The 14,778-nt window shown below is 41.7% G+C and overlaps 1 protein-coding gene across 6 annotated transcripts in view; it reads right to left on the bottom strand.

Moving 5' to 3' along the window:
* Positions 1-3,422: 3,422 nt before the first annotated feature.
* Positions 3,423-14,778, bottom strand: part of KIF21B (kinesin family member 21B) — a 157,178-nt gene continuing 145,822 nt past the window's right edge. For 3 of the 6 annotated variants that reach the window (XR_013274488.1, XM_077481484.1, XM_077481485.1), the window contains 3 exons: positions 14,300-14,470; positions 4,926-5,125; positions 3,423-4,621 (listed from right to left, as the gene is read on the bottom strand). Coding sequence is in view for 4 of the 6 variants with exons in the window: in XM_077481484.1 (XP_077337610.1) it covers positions 4,522-4,621; positions 4,926-5,125; positions 14,300-14,470 (471 nt within the window). In the remaining 2 variants the exon portion in view is untranslated. The remainder of the gene's footprint in view (positions 4,622-4,925; positions 5,126-14,299; positions 14,471-14,778) is intronic. The other 3 variants (XM_077481486.1, XM_077481487.1, XR_013274487.1) reach the window with 2 other exon arrangements.

Below are 14,778 nucleotides of genomic sequence, written 5' to 3'. Positions count from 1 at the left end.
ACTATATATTTGACATTTATTAGAGATGTTACATATGCATTGGGCATTGAAAAAGTAATATTAATTGGGCAATATAAGGGTTAATTCCAAGAAAGTAGTTATTTAACTGCCTCTGATTAAGTTAATTGATAAAACATGTCACACTTACTAGAGCTGATGTTTGTAACCGTTTTTACTTTGTTTTAAATAAACCAGAGTTACACTATTTGGCTTTTATTTTAAGCTCCATGACTGTTTCAAGTTCCTTCTAATGCTCCTGTTCCATTGCAGCTGCTGTTTTCATTCCAGCATCCGGGTTTTGGCTGAGCTGAACTCTCCCTGTCTGACTGTCCACCTGCAGGGTGATTGATGTAGATACAGCCTCTGGGTGGAGACCAAACCTACTTAAGCCTGCCAAACCCTTAGGGTTCTTTCACACGGGGCGGATCAGTTCTGATCCGCCCCTTGGATATCCGTTTGCTCAGCGGGGATCACTCCGTCGATCCCCGCTGAGCAGGGAGATGACCGGTCCGTCTCTGCACACTGTGCAGGGACAGATCTGTCACAGCGCCGCTCTCCCCTATGAGAGATCGGATGACGACGGACCGCAGTGCCCGTCGTCACCCGATCCGATGACGGATGGAAAAATAGCTTTTTCCTCCGTTACACTTTTTCGGATCGGAGCGGGTCGGATGTCAGCGGACATGTCACCGCTGACATCCAACGCTCCATAGACCTCTATGGAGCACCCGTTCAGGTCCGCCTGAAAAACTGACAGGCGGGCCTGAACGGGACGTCAGTGTGAAAGAGGCCTTAGGCTGGATTCACATCTATGCATTTTTAGTGATTTTTGCATTTTGCAGATTTGTACTATAGTCCATTCACCAGGTTTCCTATGGAACACATTCTGTTGTGCAAATCTGCAAAATACAAAAAGCACTAAAAATGCACAGGTGTGAATCCAGCCTTAGTGTCATGCTTGTGATAGTGTTTGCAAAATGCACTTCAAGCTCCCTGTTTGCCTGTGTTTGCCTGATCCCCACCCTGCCTGCTAGTTTGGATTTCATTGTTATTTACCTCCGATTAGACTTTGGACTACTCTTTGAACTCTGCCTGCATTTTGACCACAGATTTGACCCTGACTACTCTCTGAACATTGCCTGTCTTCAATCCAGACTGCCATTGGACCACTCTTTCTGATAACCCAAATTACTTATTTGCTGTGCTTAGCTTGAACCTTCCTTGGCGTGGTAGCCAGGCACTATAGCACTGTGAAGAAGACCTGGGGATAATCGGGTACTAGTAACCCTGCTTGCCTAATAGGAAATATATATGCTATATACCATATCAGTGGTCCTAGGCAGTGGCATCCCTATGGGGGACCAAACCCGGGTGACATCCGCCAGTGGGTAGACACCCTCAAGTAGGAGGTGGTATCCAATATGGTGTCACCTCCATCTGTGATAGGGCATGGATCAGCGTGCTGGTACTGACTGCATCATTTACAGAGGATGGTTTTGGGTGTGCACCGTGTACTGCCTGCCCCTGCAGGGCACTGTGGCAGGCTAGACAGGAGAGAGCCAGATGTGCTAGGCTTCCCAGTGTCTACTGCTCTGTCTTTGCTGTCACTCCACAGTGGCAGGAAAGAGCACTATGGTAGGCTAACTAGGGGGTAAAGTGAACACTTAAAATAAATTACTAGCCTGTTGAGAGCCCTTCTTCTCTTCTCAGTCTTCCCTGCAGCACTTCCTGTCTGTGGCTTCATGTGAGAGAAGCTTTTCAAAGTTGAAACTTATAAAAAAACTATTTGCATTCTACAATGGGACAGCCAAGGCTTTCTAATCTTTCAATAGTATCAGTTGAAAGTGAGTTAGCAAAATGCCTTTATTTCGATTATGTGATTCACAATTTTGCAGCTGTGAAGGCCAGGAAAGCAAAGTTTGCATTTAGTTGAAATGTTAAGTAAATGCTTATATATTTGTTCCTGTTTATTTTTGTGTTATTTAATTACTATTTAAGTAAAATTTTGTACTAAAATAAACTATAGTTCTTTAAGCCCTCATGCACTGCTGCCGTTAAACTCAAGGTTTTTGTGCGTTTAGGCATTTTGTTTCTGCCCTTAACCACTAGGGATCCGCGCTATAGCCGAATGACGGCTACAGTACGGACCTACTTTGCCGGGACGACGTCTATTGACGTCGTCCCGTGCACGAGCGGCCTGCGCGCCCCCTGTGATCAGCGAGTCTATGAGACTCGCCTGATCACGGATCGAAGCAAGGGGTCGATCCCGACCCCTTACCACGTGATCAGCTGTCAGCCAATGACAGCTGATCATGTGACACAACGGAGCGCGAGGAGAAAAAAAAAGAGCCGATCACCGGCGGCCGTGATCGGGACATCAGTCCTGATCATGGCCAGCTTACCAGTGCCCACCTGCCCCCTGCCAGTGCCACCTCAGTAATAAAAAAGTGCCCCCCATCAGTGCCCATAGTGCCACACATCAGTGCCCACAGTGCCACCCATCAGTGCCCACAATCTGCCTCAACAACGGTGCTGCACCCCAGTGCCACATATCCGTGCCCATCAGTGTCATCTACTAGTGCCCATCAGTGCGGCCCATCAGTCCCATCTATCAGTGGTACCTATCAGTGCCCCTTAGTGCCACCCATCCGTGCCACCCATCCGTGCCATCTTATCTGTGCCCATCTTTGCCTATCGGTGCCACCTTATCTGTGCCTATTAGTGCCGCCTTAACTATGCCTATCAGTGCTCACCAGTGCTGCCTCATCAGCGCACTTCAATGAAGGAGAAAAATGACCTGTTTGCAAAATTTTATAACAAACTATTAAACATGATTTTTTTTTGCATCTTTTTTTGTTTGTTTAGCAAAAAATAAAACTCCCAGCTGTAATTAAATACCACCAAAAGAAAGCTCTATTTGTGGGGAAAAAAAATGATAAAAATTTCATTTGGGTACAGTGTGGCCGCGCAATTGTCATTCAAAGTGCATCAGCGCTGAAAGATGAAAATTGGTCTGGGCAGGAGGGGGGGTTTAAGTGCCCAATAAGCAAGTGGTAAACTCCCCTCTATGTTATCCTATGTGTCCATGCACACATGGACGTTTTTAGCAGTTTATCAGCAGGGGATTTTATTGGTTGTTTTCGGAATGCCCTAAAATCAGAAGTGCAAATTGTTACCACAATGATACCATGTTTTATCGCACCAGATGACACCAACCATAGTATTGCCACTGGTCTGAGAATGCTGATAACAATTGCAGTTTCATCTGTACTTTTGAAAATAAACTAACAAATGAAACTAAAAAGCACTAAGGCTGCCATGTTGTATTGTTGACATGAGGGAAAATTGGTCATATAAGTATACCTGGACTTTCACTTGATGCAAGATTTAACCCTGCCTTGAAATAAACATATACAAAAGGGTACCAGATAAATTTTTATTAAACACAGATTTCCACTGAAACTTTTTTTGTGCTAATTCTTTTTTCCAGTTTAATCTTTATTGACACATGAACACTTGGCACTCACAGACAAAATGTAGAAATTGTGCTTTAAATAAAATTATTTAACACTTTATACAGAGCAACTTAACCCTTGCTGCCAGTACAGTCTTCATTGTCAACTTATATTTCTAAGTGGATCATATGTAGCATGTTAATGTGAAGCTTAGGAGGTAGCATGTTTAGAGGTATACATTTGAATTGTCATTAAGTTAACCTCCTTTCCTCTTTCCGGCTCTATTTCCAGTAGATTTTGCTATTATTAGTCATTTTTATAAAGAACATATACAGTATTTAATCATTTGTATCTGGCAGCTGGGTCGGAGTGTGCTTTCACAGGCGATGGAAAGTGCTGCTTCATAGTAAGAACATACTAAAGAAACACAGTAAGGCAAAGTAGACAGTATTTCAAGTACATAAAAGGGGCACAGTTCTTGTAGAAGTGGAGCATGCTGGGAGAAGTTTGATGCACTAGGCTCTAATCTCTTTTCAGTTTTTATTTTGTTCTCTTGTAAGCGTTGACCTTCTGCTTTGTCTTTCTATTTTTCCAAAAATACAGTAACACTACATAGGCTTGAATGGTGCATCATATTAATTACAGAGGTAGTGCAAAGTCGAGTAGAGAACAGGTTTTCCTTGTCATGACAAACTGTGTGCTCCTCTTTGATGAAATAAATAAAGTATCTTCATCATTGGTCTTTTAACCTTGCTTTTACTAAACCCTGTTGAGCTCCAGAGGTCATTAGGGTCACCTAGTCCAGGCAAAACGTCTTCTCCCACTCCATATCTTCACCACGAGATCACTGCAAGGTCAGAGGTCATGAGAACTTTCTGAATTTGTTTTTTGTATATTAAATCTGGTAACAAGTAGCAGAGGTATTGTAGACAGACTAAGCTGTTTGAATTGTCAAAACACTCATGTTAAGGAGATGAGTGTCCCGTACCTTAAATGAACAGAGTGGAGGGACGCTGGTATAAAAGGGGCAGTAGGAGGAAAGATGGGAAGGTGAAAGATGGACAGGTTACGGAAGGCTAGTGGCTCGGCCCTTGATTGCCAGAACACGTCTTGGGAGACACGGAGTAAGACCAGGAACATAGACCCAAAGCTTGACCCGGCAGTCACTGAGAGAAAGAGAGAGGGGGAAGGGAATATATAGAACAGTAGTTGGACAAGAACAAAAGAGGGAAATAGTGAACAGGATAAGGGAGGAGAAGACAAAGCACAGAAAGGAAAGAAGGTCAGTGGAATGAAAACCATGTTAGTGATAACGAGAGAAAATCTGAAACACAGAAAGCAGTAAAGGTGGAAAAAGATAGAGTAAAATAGATACATACACACATAATTTAAAGAATGAATGTAACAGATTGTTTCTCACTTTGTTCTCACTACTCCTTTGGCATTTCCATAAGTACCTTCCCTTCTTACCTGGATGCGGTAAAGATGTGACGGCTGTTGGCACACATAGCGTTGATTGGACTCTCGTGGCCTTTAATTTCTCCAATAGGTGAGAAATTTTCCATATTCCAGACTTTTAGAGTGCCGCTGCGACAACCACTAAGCATCATAGGACGTCCTGGCACAAAGCCCAAAGCACAGACCCAATCTCTGTGTGCATTTGGGACTTGCTGCAAACATATCAGTAGTTAACATATATCTTAATGCTGCTATAAAAGTAGGCAGTCAAAATGTAGTCATTAGGTCAAAATGTGGACATGAAGAATTCAAAAGGCAGAATTGTATGGTTAAGGAGTGGTGGCATTTTGTATTCCAAATTTGACAAGGAAATTTGTAATGTCATTGCAAAAAGGATGTAACAAACTTAGCATCTTTCATTGTCTGGTGGTCCTGCCCTATTGTGTGCTCTATATGGTTCAGTACTTACCATATATTCTTTTTCCTAAAGCCTTTTTAGGTAACCAGGAATGTAGTAATAGACATATGGGTTATTTTGCAGCTGCCTACAGTGGGCACTAACAAATAGAAAGAACATTGAAGGACACCCCCGTATAACCTGTATCAAACCAACAGGATTCAGATTCATAAAAAAAGCAGGACATAAGGCCAATAAACACAGAGGAATGGGACCTGTGTTCCTCAATAGACTTCAAGAAAAAGACTTTAGGATAAGTACAAAGATCCTAATTTCTTTACTGTTCATTGAGGGAAACAAAATGTCCAAATGCAGACCGATGTAAAAAAATCATACTAGAAGAATATCTGAAGCAATTAATATTTGAACAGGACAAAATAAATAAAAAGAAGCAGCAAATTGCTACTAACAAGAACAGGTAGCACCGCTAAAAGAAGAGACTGCTCTCTCTCTCTCTCTCTATATTATATATATATATATATATCACTATGCAAACGTTTTAGGCAGGTGTGTGAAAAAATGTAAGTAAGAATGCTTTCAAAGATATATATTTTATTTTTATGGATATACAAAATGCAAAGTGAGTGAACATGAACAGAGAAAAAAAAAATCTAAATGAAAACAATATTATGTGTGACTACCCTTTGGCTTCAAACCAGCATCAGTTCTTCTAGGTGCACACAGTTTTTTAAGGAACTCGGCAGATAGGTTGTTTTAAACATCTTGGAGAACTAAGCACTGACCTTCAGTGGATGTAGGCTGCCTTAACCACTTCAGGCCCGGAAAGGATTTGTCCCCTTCTTGACCAGGACATTTTTTTTGATACGACACTGCGTCACTTTAACTGCGTTTATGCAATGTGGTACCCAAACAAAATTGACAACCTTTTTTTCCACAAATAGCGCTTTCTTTTGGTGGTATTTTATCACAAAAAAAGCGTAAATTTTGGAAAAAAATATATTTTTTGTTTTTGCTATAATAAATATCCCCCAAATTTTATTTAAAAAACTAATTTCTTCATCAGTTTAGGCCAATATATATTCTTCTACATATTTTTGGTAAAATATATATCAAAATAAGCGCATATTGATTGGTTTGCGCAAAAGTTATAGCATCTACAAAATAGGGGATAGATTTATGGCATTTTTATTATTATTTTTGTACTAGTAATGGCGGCAATCAGCACAGCGATTTTTATCAGGACTGTGAAATTACTGAGGACAGATCGGACACTTTTTTGGGACCATTGACATTTATACAGCGATCAGAGCTAAAAATAGCCACTGATTACTGTAAAAATGTCACTGCCAGGGAAGGTGCGATCAAGGGGTTAAATGTGTTCCCTCAATGTGTTCTAACTGTGGGGGGATGGGAGTGACTAGAGGAGGAGATATATTGCTGTTCCTAACTAATAGGAACACAGGATCTGTCTCCTCTCACAGGATCTGTCTCCTCTGAGATTTGTGTGTTTACACACACAGATCCCTGTTCTGTCTCTAGTGCCCGCGATTGCATCAAGTCCCCTGCCGTGCAGCGGCGCGTGCCTGCTAAGGCTCTAAAAGGAGCCAACGTACATGTAAGTCATTTTGCACAGGGCTGCCAACCTGCCGATGTATATGTACATGTGCCAGTCGGGAAGTGGTTAAATCAATTAGTGTCTTCATGTAATTCCAGTCAGGCTCAATGATGTTAAGAAACTGTCCCTTGTGGGGACCAAACCATTATTTCCAGGACTCCTTGTTCTTCTTTATACTGAAGATAGTTCTTAATGACATTGGCTATATGTTTGGGGTCATTGTCCTGCTGCTCCTTGATGGTAGGGCATGATGGATAAGTATTTGCTTGTGAATAAGTAGGAATAACCTACTTATGCAGGTTTGAAGCCAAAGGGTAGTCACACCAAATATTGATCTGGCTGTCTCTTTTGTTTATTTTTTTATCAATTAACAAAATTTAAATTTAAATAAATGATTAACACTTCTATTTCCGAAAGCATTCTGAATATACAGCTATGCAGTTAAGGAACAGAATGCAGAGTGTGTTGATCTTCCAGGGAAAACTAGACGTAATAAAATGTAAATTTCCTAGTGTGGAAGGAAGTTGCATTCACACGACCGAATTGTCCGGCGGACTTAGTCCGGCAAACAATCCGCCGGACTTTCTAACGAACGGACATGGCCACACACGGACACTCTGAAAGTCCGGCGATTTCTAACATGATGACGTACAACACGTACGACGGGAGTAGAAAAAGGAAGTTCAGTAGCCAATAGCTTCCTTCTCGTACTTGCTTCTGAGCATGCGTCATTCTGAGCATGCGGACAAATTTTGATGCAAAACTAAGTCTGCCGGACAATTCGTTCGTGTGTCCTCGGCATTAGATGAAAGAAAGGGGAAAGAGTTATTTGTTAGATCAAGGACCACATTTGTGCACTGTCCAAAATCCAGATTCTGCAACTCAACATGAGAGTCAAAATAGCATCAACTACTATTTGAAGAAAGAATTTTAACAGATGCACAAATCAAGGTCTGCAAGCATATTGTTTCATTAATCTAATACAGATTGACACAATGTCCAAGGTGAATATAAGACACAAAGCAAGTCTTAGGCACAGGCAGCGGAGCTACATAAGCTGCTGAGGTGGACAATCCCATGGAAATAGGGGTCCCATGATTCAAAACACAGCCATCAGTTCCATTTGAGGCAAATTGCTCCTTGAAACAATAGGGGAATATGCAGGAAGGTCACTCGTTTCAGCAGGACTCTCCTCAGACAGGCATGTTCCACCAAATAACAACTATACCCTATTCCATTGTTTCTCAACCAGGGTTCCGTGGAACTCTTGGGTTCCTCTGGAGGTTGATAGGGGTTCCCTGAGCAATGGTCAGTTTCTGCCTCTCAGGTAAGTTCTCAAGGACACCATTGATCTTTTTAGTTATCTGTAAGGGGGTAATTATTCCCAATAACCACAAGTGTAAAAAGCATTCTTCTCATTGGCCATCACACTAATGTATGATGAGTTGTAGATTTTTAATTTTTAGCAGGGGTTCCCCAAGACCAGAGAATTATTTCCAGGGTTCCTCTGTGTTGAAAAGGTTGATTTACTCACAAACCTGCGCAGTAGGTGCTGGTGAGGGTTGTAAGTGACAATAATCTATTCACTAAGGTGGACAGTGGAACAAGACCAGAAACTGGATGATCCACATGTGCTTGAAGCAGCAGTAGCAGTGGGAAGAGATATTCTTCTAAGCCCAAGAGTTGGAAAGGAACAAGAGTGCCTGCTCAAGCTCAACACTGTCCCAAGCAGATGATGTCAGCACTACGTTTCCTCAGTCAAAAGAGTTATCTCAGGAAAAAAGGGTAGATCTTTAAATTGTGATGCAGTTCCTATGCCACAGCCCAACTTGCTTTAAACATTAAATGTTGTAAGGGATACTGGGTCACGCTAACAGGCTGCACTACACCTCTAAAATTTGAAAATACTCAAGATATCAATGTAGTACACAGGCAACTGAGAAGTAACAAAAGCAGAATTCGGTGCAAAAGAGTTACATACAGGGCTGTCTTTAATATTGATTGGACCCTGGGCAAAAATTTTCTTGGGCCCCCCCTCCATGCAGTTTCGCTCTTGTTTCGATCAATGGCAATGCTGATTTATTTTTTTACCGGATACCAATATAAAGAGGAGTTTCAACTCTGGCCATCAATGTAATAGGGGTTTACACTGACCACTAATGTAATAGGGGTTAACGCTGATGACTAATGTAATAGAAGCATTCACAGTAACCACCAATGTAAGGAGGGATTTACACTGACCACCAATGTAAGGGGGTCATTTACATTGGCCACTAGTGTGATTGAAAGGATTCTACATCAAGCATGAATGTAATGAGAAGATTTATACTGACCACCAATGTAACTGAGACATTTAGCCTGCGTTCACATTTGTGTGTGTCGGGAACGCAGGCAAAATTATTTTACTTATACCCACAGAAACGCGCTGCTTTTAGCAAATACACAGCAGTGCCTTTAATGGTTAATGACACCCTCACATATCTGCTGACATGTGCCTTGGCACCCTGTGATTTTGAAAAAGGGTTTGGGACTTTCTTCTGCATGTGTAGCTCATAGAGCAGCCCATTGAAATTGAAGGGCTGCCCCACACATGACCTGCATCTTTATCCACCCTGTCAGTACACCTTTGCAGTCCTAAAACCCATATTGACCTCTGCACTCAAAACCTTCCCCATCCTCTCCACTGCAATCCCCCTCCCCACCTTCCTTACCTCCATACATCCCCTCCTTGCTCACCTGGTCATCCCAAACTGTAATATGACCTCAGGGAGGCATGATATACATATGAATACCACCTCTATTTACATATGAATGCTGATGGTCCATCCCTATTTACATATGAATGCTGCTACTATTTACATATCAATTTCGGAATTTACATGTAAACACAGGGTCTGCAGGTGAGTCATCTGTACATAACAATAGGGCAGAGCTGGGCAGCATTAGTAAGAGAACTTCACACTGAGATATCAGGACACAGCACGAGACTAAAACCTCAAGGGATGAGGGAATTTAAACGGGGATAGTTGACAAGTATGAGGCAGCTGCTTTGGGTTCCACAACAATAACAGGGCCCGGGACAGCTGCCCCTTTTTCCCTACTTTAAAGACGGCCCTGGTTACATATCAAGATATGTTAAACACAAACAGAATTACAGAGAGAGAGCCTGGGTCACACCAAGGATTGTGCCACAACTCTGAAACTGGACAGTTGTCTGCAGTTAACTGACACAAGGTCTGGGAAAGTGGTGCAATATAGAGCCTAGAGTTTGAGGGTTACATAATAGGCTAATTTAAAACTTTTCTGGGTTCACTTACACTAAGAAACATCAGGAACTGAGTACACCAGAGGCTGCACCACTGCTTTGAAGCTGAAGGGTGCTCTGATGTTAACTAGCAATAGTACAGATGGGTTTGAAAAGCACCAAAATGCAAGGCCCAGTGCCTAAAGCTCCCCTTTTAGTTTAACTTCACACCATTCTTGGGCCTACTCACAGAGTGAGTCTTAAGAAGCTACAGAGCAGTGCCACAGAGTCACATTGCAGGCTAGCCCCACAATCTTTAGTCCAGTGGGCTCTGGGTCTGGCCTCCAAGGAAGGATGTTGCTGAAGATAAACTGATCTGGATTTTTGCTGTATAGAGACCTGCTTAAGAAGCACATTAAATGTTTTGACTGAAGTAAAAAAAAAACATCTGTGGAGAACCAAATATGTTAATAGATTAAAAAGATCAGTAAAAAGAAAAAAGTATCTACAGTATCTTACAAAAGTGAATACACCCTTCACATTTTTGTAAATATTTTATTATATCTTTTCATGTGACAAAACTGAAGAAATTACACTTTGCTACAATCTAAAGTACTGAGTGTACAGCTTGAGTGTAAATTTGCTTTCCCCTCAAAATAACTCAACACACAGCCATTAATGTCTAAGCCGCTGGCAACAAAAGTGAGTACACCCCTAAGTGAAAATGTCCAACTTGGGCCCAATTAGCAAATTTCCCTCCCTGGTGTCATGTGACTCGTTAGTATTACAAGGTCTTAGATGTGAATGGGGAGCAGGTGTGTTAAATTTGATGTTATCGCTCTCACTGTCTCATACTGGTCACTGAAAGTTCAACATGGCAATTCGTGGCAAAGAACTCTCTGAGGATCTAAAAAAAGGATTTTTTCTCTACCTAAAGATGGTCTAGGCTATTATGCCCTATACACACGGTCGGACATTCCGACCACAAAATTTTTCCGACGGATTTTGGCCGAAAACTTGTGTTGCATACACACCATCGGACAAAGTTGTCAGAAAATCTGATCGTTCTGAACGTGGGGACGTTCATTGCGTATGACAGGACTATGTAGAGGCCAGTAGCCAATAACTTTCGTCTCTTAATTTATTCTGAGCATGCGTGCCACTTTGTCCGTTGGAATTCTCTACAAACGGTCGGAAAAAGTCCGATCTGATTTTGTTGTCGGAAAATTTTAGATCCAGCTCTCAAACTTTTTCCATCTGAATTGCCAAGACCCTGAAACTGAGCTGCAGCATGGTGGCCAAGACCATACAGTGGTTTAACAGGATAGGTTCCACTCAGAACAGGCCTCGCCATGGTCAACCAAAGGAGTTCAGTGCACGTGCTCAGTGTCTTATCCAGAGGTTGTCGGGAAATAGACATTTGAGTGCTGCCAGCATTGCTGCAGAGATTGAAGGGGTGGGGGGGTCAGCCTGTCAGTGTTCAGACCATACGCCATACACTTCATCAAATTGGTCTGCATGGCTGTCATCCCAGAAGGAAGCCTCTTCTAAAGAAGATGCACAAGAAAGCCCACAAACAGTCTGCTAAAGACAAGCAGACTAAGGACATGGATTACTGGAACCATGTCCCGTGGTCTGATGAGACCAAGATAAACTTATTTGGTTCAGATGTTGTCAAGTGTGTGTGGCGACAACCAGGTGAGGAGTACAAACACAAGTGTGTCTTGCCTACAGTCAAGCATGGTCTGGGGCTGCATGAGCGCTGCCAGCACTGGGGAGCTACAGTTCACTGAGGGAACCATGAATGGCAATATGTACTGTGACATACTTTAAGAAGAGCATGATCCCCTTCCTTCGGAGACCGGGCCGCAGGCCAGTATTCCAACATGATAACACCCCAAACCCACCTCCAAGACAACCACTGCTTTGCTAAAGAAGCTGAGGGTAAAGGTGATGAACTGGCCAAGCATGTCTCCAGACCTAAACCCCATTGAGCATCTGTGGGGCATCCTCAAATGGAAGGCGGAGGAGCGCAAGGTCTCTAACATCCACCAGCTCTGTGATGTCATCATGGAGGAGTGGAAGAGGACTCCAGTGGCAACATGTGAAGCTCTCCTGAGCTCCATACCCAAGAGGTTTAAGGCAGTGCTGGAAAATAATGATGGCCACACAACAAAATATTAACACTTTGGGCTCAATTTGGTTATTTTTACTTAGGGGTGTACTCAATTTTGCTGCCAGCGGTTTATGCATTAATGGCTGTGTGTTGAGTTATTTTGAGGGGACAGAAAATTTACCCTGTTATGCAAGCTGTTATACAAGCTGAACACTCACTACTTTACATTGTAGCAAAGTGTAAATTCTTCAGTATTACACATGAAAAGATATAATAAGATATTTACAAAAATGTGAGAGGTGTACTCACTTTTGTGCGATACTGTATACTTTTACTAGTAGACCTAAGGAAAAGGGGTCCAACCTCCTAGGACACTAGAAAAAAATTAAAAACAGAAGCACAACGGTTAAAATTCGAGATTTATAGGAGCTGGCCTTTTCCTTTTTTGCTAGTGAGCATCTCCTGCAGGCAGCTGCATATTACCCACATGCCTAAGAACCACTACCTCCCTGTGTCCCTGTGTATCTACCATTGGGCAACATTTCCTATCAGATGACTCAGGCAAAGCTATTCTTAACAGAAAACCTAATCATCATCAGACTTATTTACTGCTATGAACCAAATGTTAAAGCATGGCAATCTTCCACTCTTAACCCTCTGAAAGTGGTTACCGGGGGTATACTCCTGAATGAAAAAAATCACTGCAAAATGAATGGATACCATGACTAAATTCAAAAAAGATCAAAGAGGATTATGTAGAGGGATTATATAAGCACAGTTATATGCAGTTATTATCTGCGACACACACATAAAATATAAAAATATCCAACATTTCATTGTACATTAAATCCATAAAAAACACATAAAATCAAAAGCTGACAAGGATACTTAAACCTCATGCAAGAGGTCACACACTCCATAATCCACAAAACATCAAACTATCAGCGGATTCAGCGCATAACATTAGTCCTGTGCCCCCCAAAAAAATCCCTCCACATAATCATTTTTGATCAGTTATACTATTGGGAAGTTGGCACCTTCCTTCTTATTTAAGACAGTTTAAATCTAAATGAGTTTGGTCCCTGTGGGTGTTAGATTTTCTTCCTTCAGATTCCCTTCCACAAACTCCTCAACCCCTAATATTTATTTAGCATAATTCAATGTGCAAGTCCTCCCAGCTGTCACCTCCCCCCCCCCCCCCCCTCATTTCACCTCTTCTACTAATTTTTCTTATCCTTTTCACATTTCCACATTATAGACCACATACTGAACAGCTATCGACAGTATAGTTACATAGTAAGGATGAATAAAGACACCAGTCCATCCAGTTCAACCTGAGTGAGTGTGTACAATTGTCCCTATCCCTGTACATTGCACACTCACATTGGTCCCTACCTTAAAGGAGCCCACAATCCAAGGTCCCCATTCATATACTAGGGCCAATTTTGGACAGAAGCCAATTAACCTACCTGCATGTCTTTGGAGTGTGGGAGGAAAGAGGAGTACCCAGAGGAAACCCACTCAGGCACAGGGAGAACATGCAAACTCCAGGCAGGTGGTGTTGTGGCTGGGATTTCAAGATTTCAGAGTGCTAACCACTACACCACTGTGCCGCCCAGGTAACCAATAGCTTTATTTACATGGCCACAATGAAAGACACCTCTGCTGGTAAGCCCTTTCCAGATTTGAACAAACTTTAATATCGGTAATGGTGGTCCGTATGATCTATGTACTTTATGTACATTGTGAAGGTTACTAGAAAGATACAGATGTTATTATACTATGTGTCTTTAATTTGTTCTCTAACCATATATAGGTTACGCTTCCCCTTTATACTGTTCTATTGAACAGAAAGATAATGTCTGCTGAAAATAAAAGCAGGAAAAAGCTTTAAAATAAGAATATACTGTATAATACTAAATGTATCTCCTACTGTCTTACAAAACTTTGAAATATTATTTTTTTACATAACAAGATGATTACAAAGACAAACCTGTATGAGCTCATGCCGCTGTAGGTCCCACTTCTTGATGCCATTGTCTCTGGAACCGCTGCACAAGATGTTATCCTGTACAGCCAAGCACTCAATGCCATCATAATGTGGAGGCTCCAAATTGTAGGTAGGAGGAATGCTGCCTCCCCACCCAGAGTGCAATTCAAATATCTGAAGATGTAAACATAAAATAGGAAAATTATTAGTGGAATGTACAGTATATAATGGTGTAATAATGGTGTAGCTATATTATTAAAGAAAATATATTCATATATATTATTTTCATAATATATATTTCATTTGAATGAGTTGAACATATATGCAGGGTTAAAGGCATACAAACTGTTTAGTAGGTTGCTAAAGGTTAATAGGTGGAGCTGTGTGTTTTTGTCTGAGTTGCTTGCTACATGCATGTCTAGATCTTCATGTTAGCTTTTAATTGCTAATGTGGTTAGCAGTCAGCTGGTTTCTTAGCTGGC

Source organism: Lithobates pipiens, unplaced genomic scaffold (assembly GCF_037356315.1).
Source record: "Lithobates pipiens isolate NorthernLeopardFrog02 unplaced genomic scaffold, aLitPip1_a1.2 Scaffold_16, whole genome shotgun sequence".
NCBI classification, from domain to species: Eukaryota; Metazoa; Chordata; class Amphibia; order Anura; family Ranidae; genus Lithobates; species Lithobates pipiens.
This window is presented reverse-complemented; position numbering and strand designations above follow the sequence as displayed.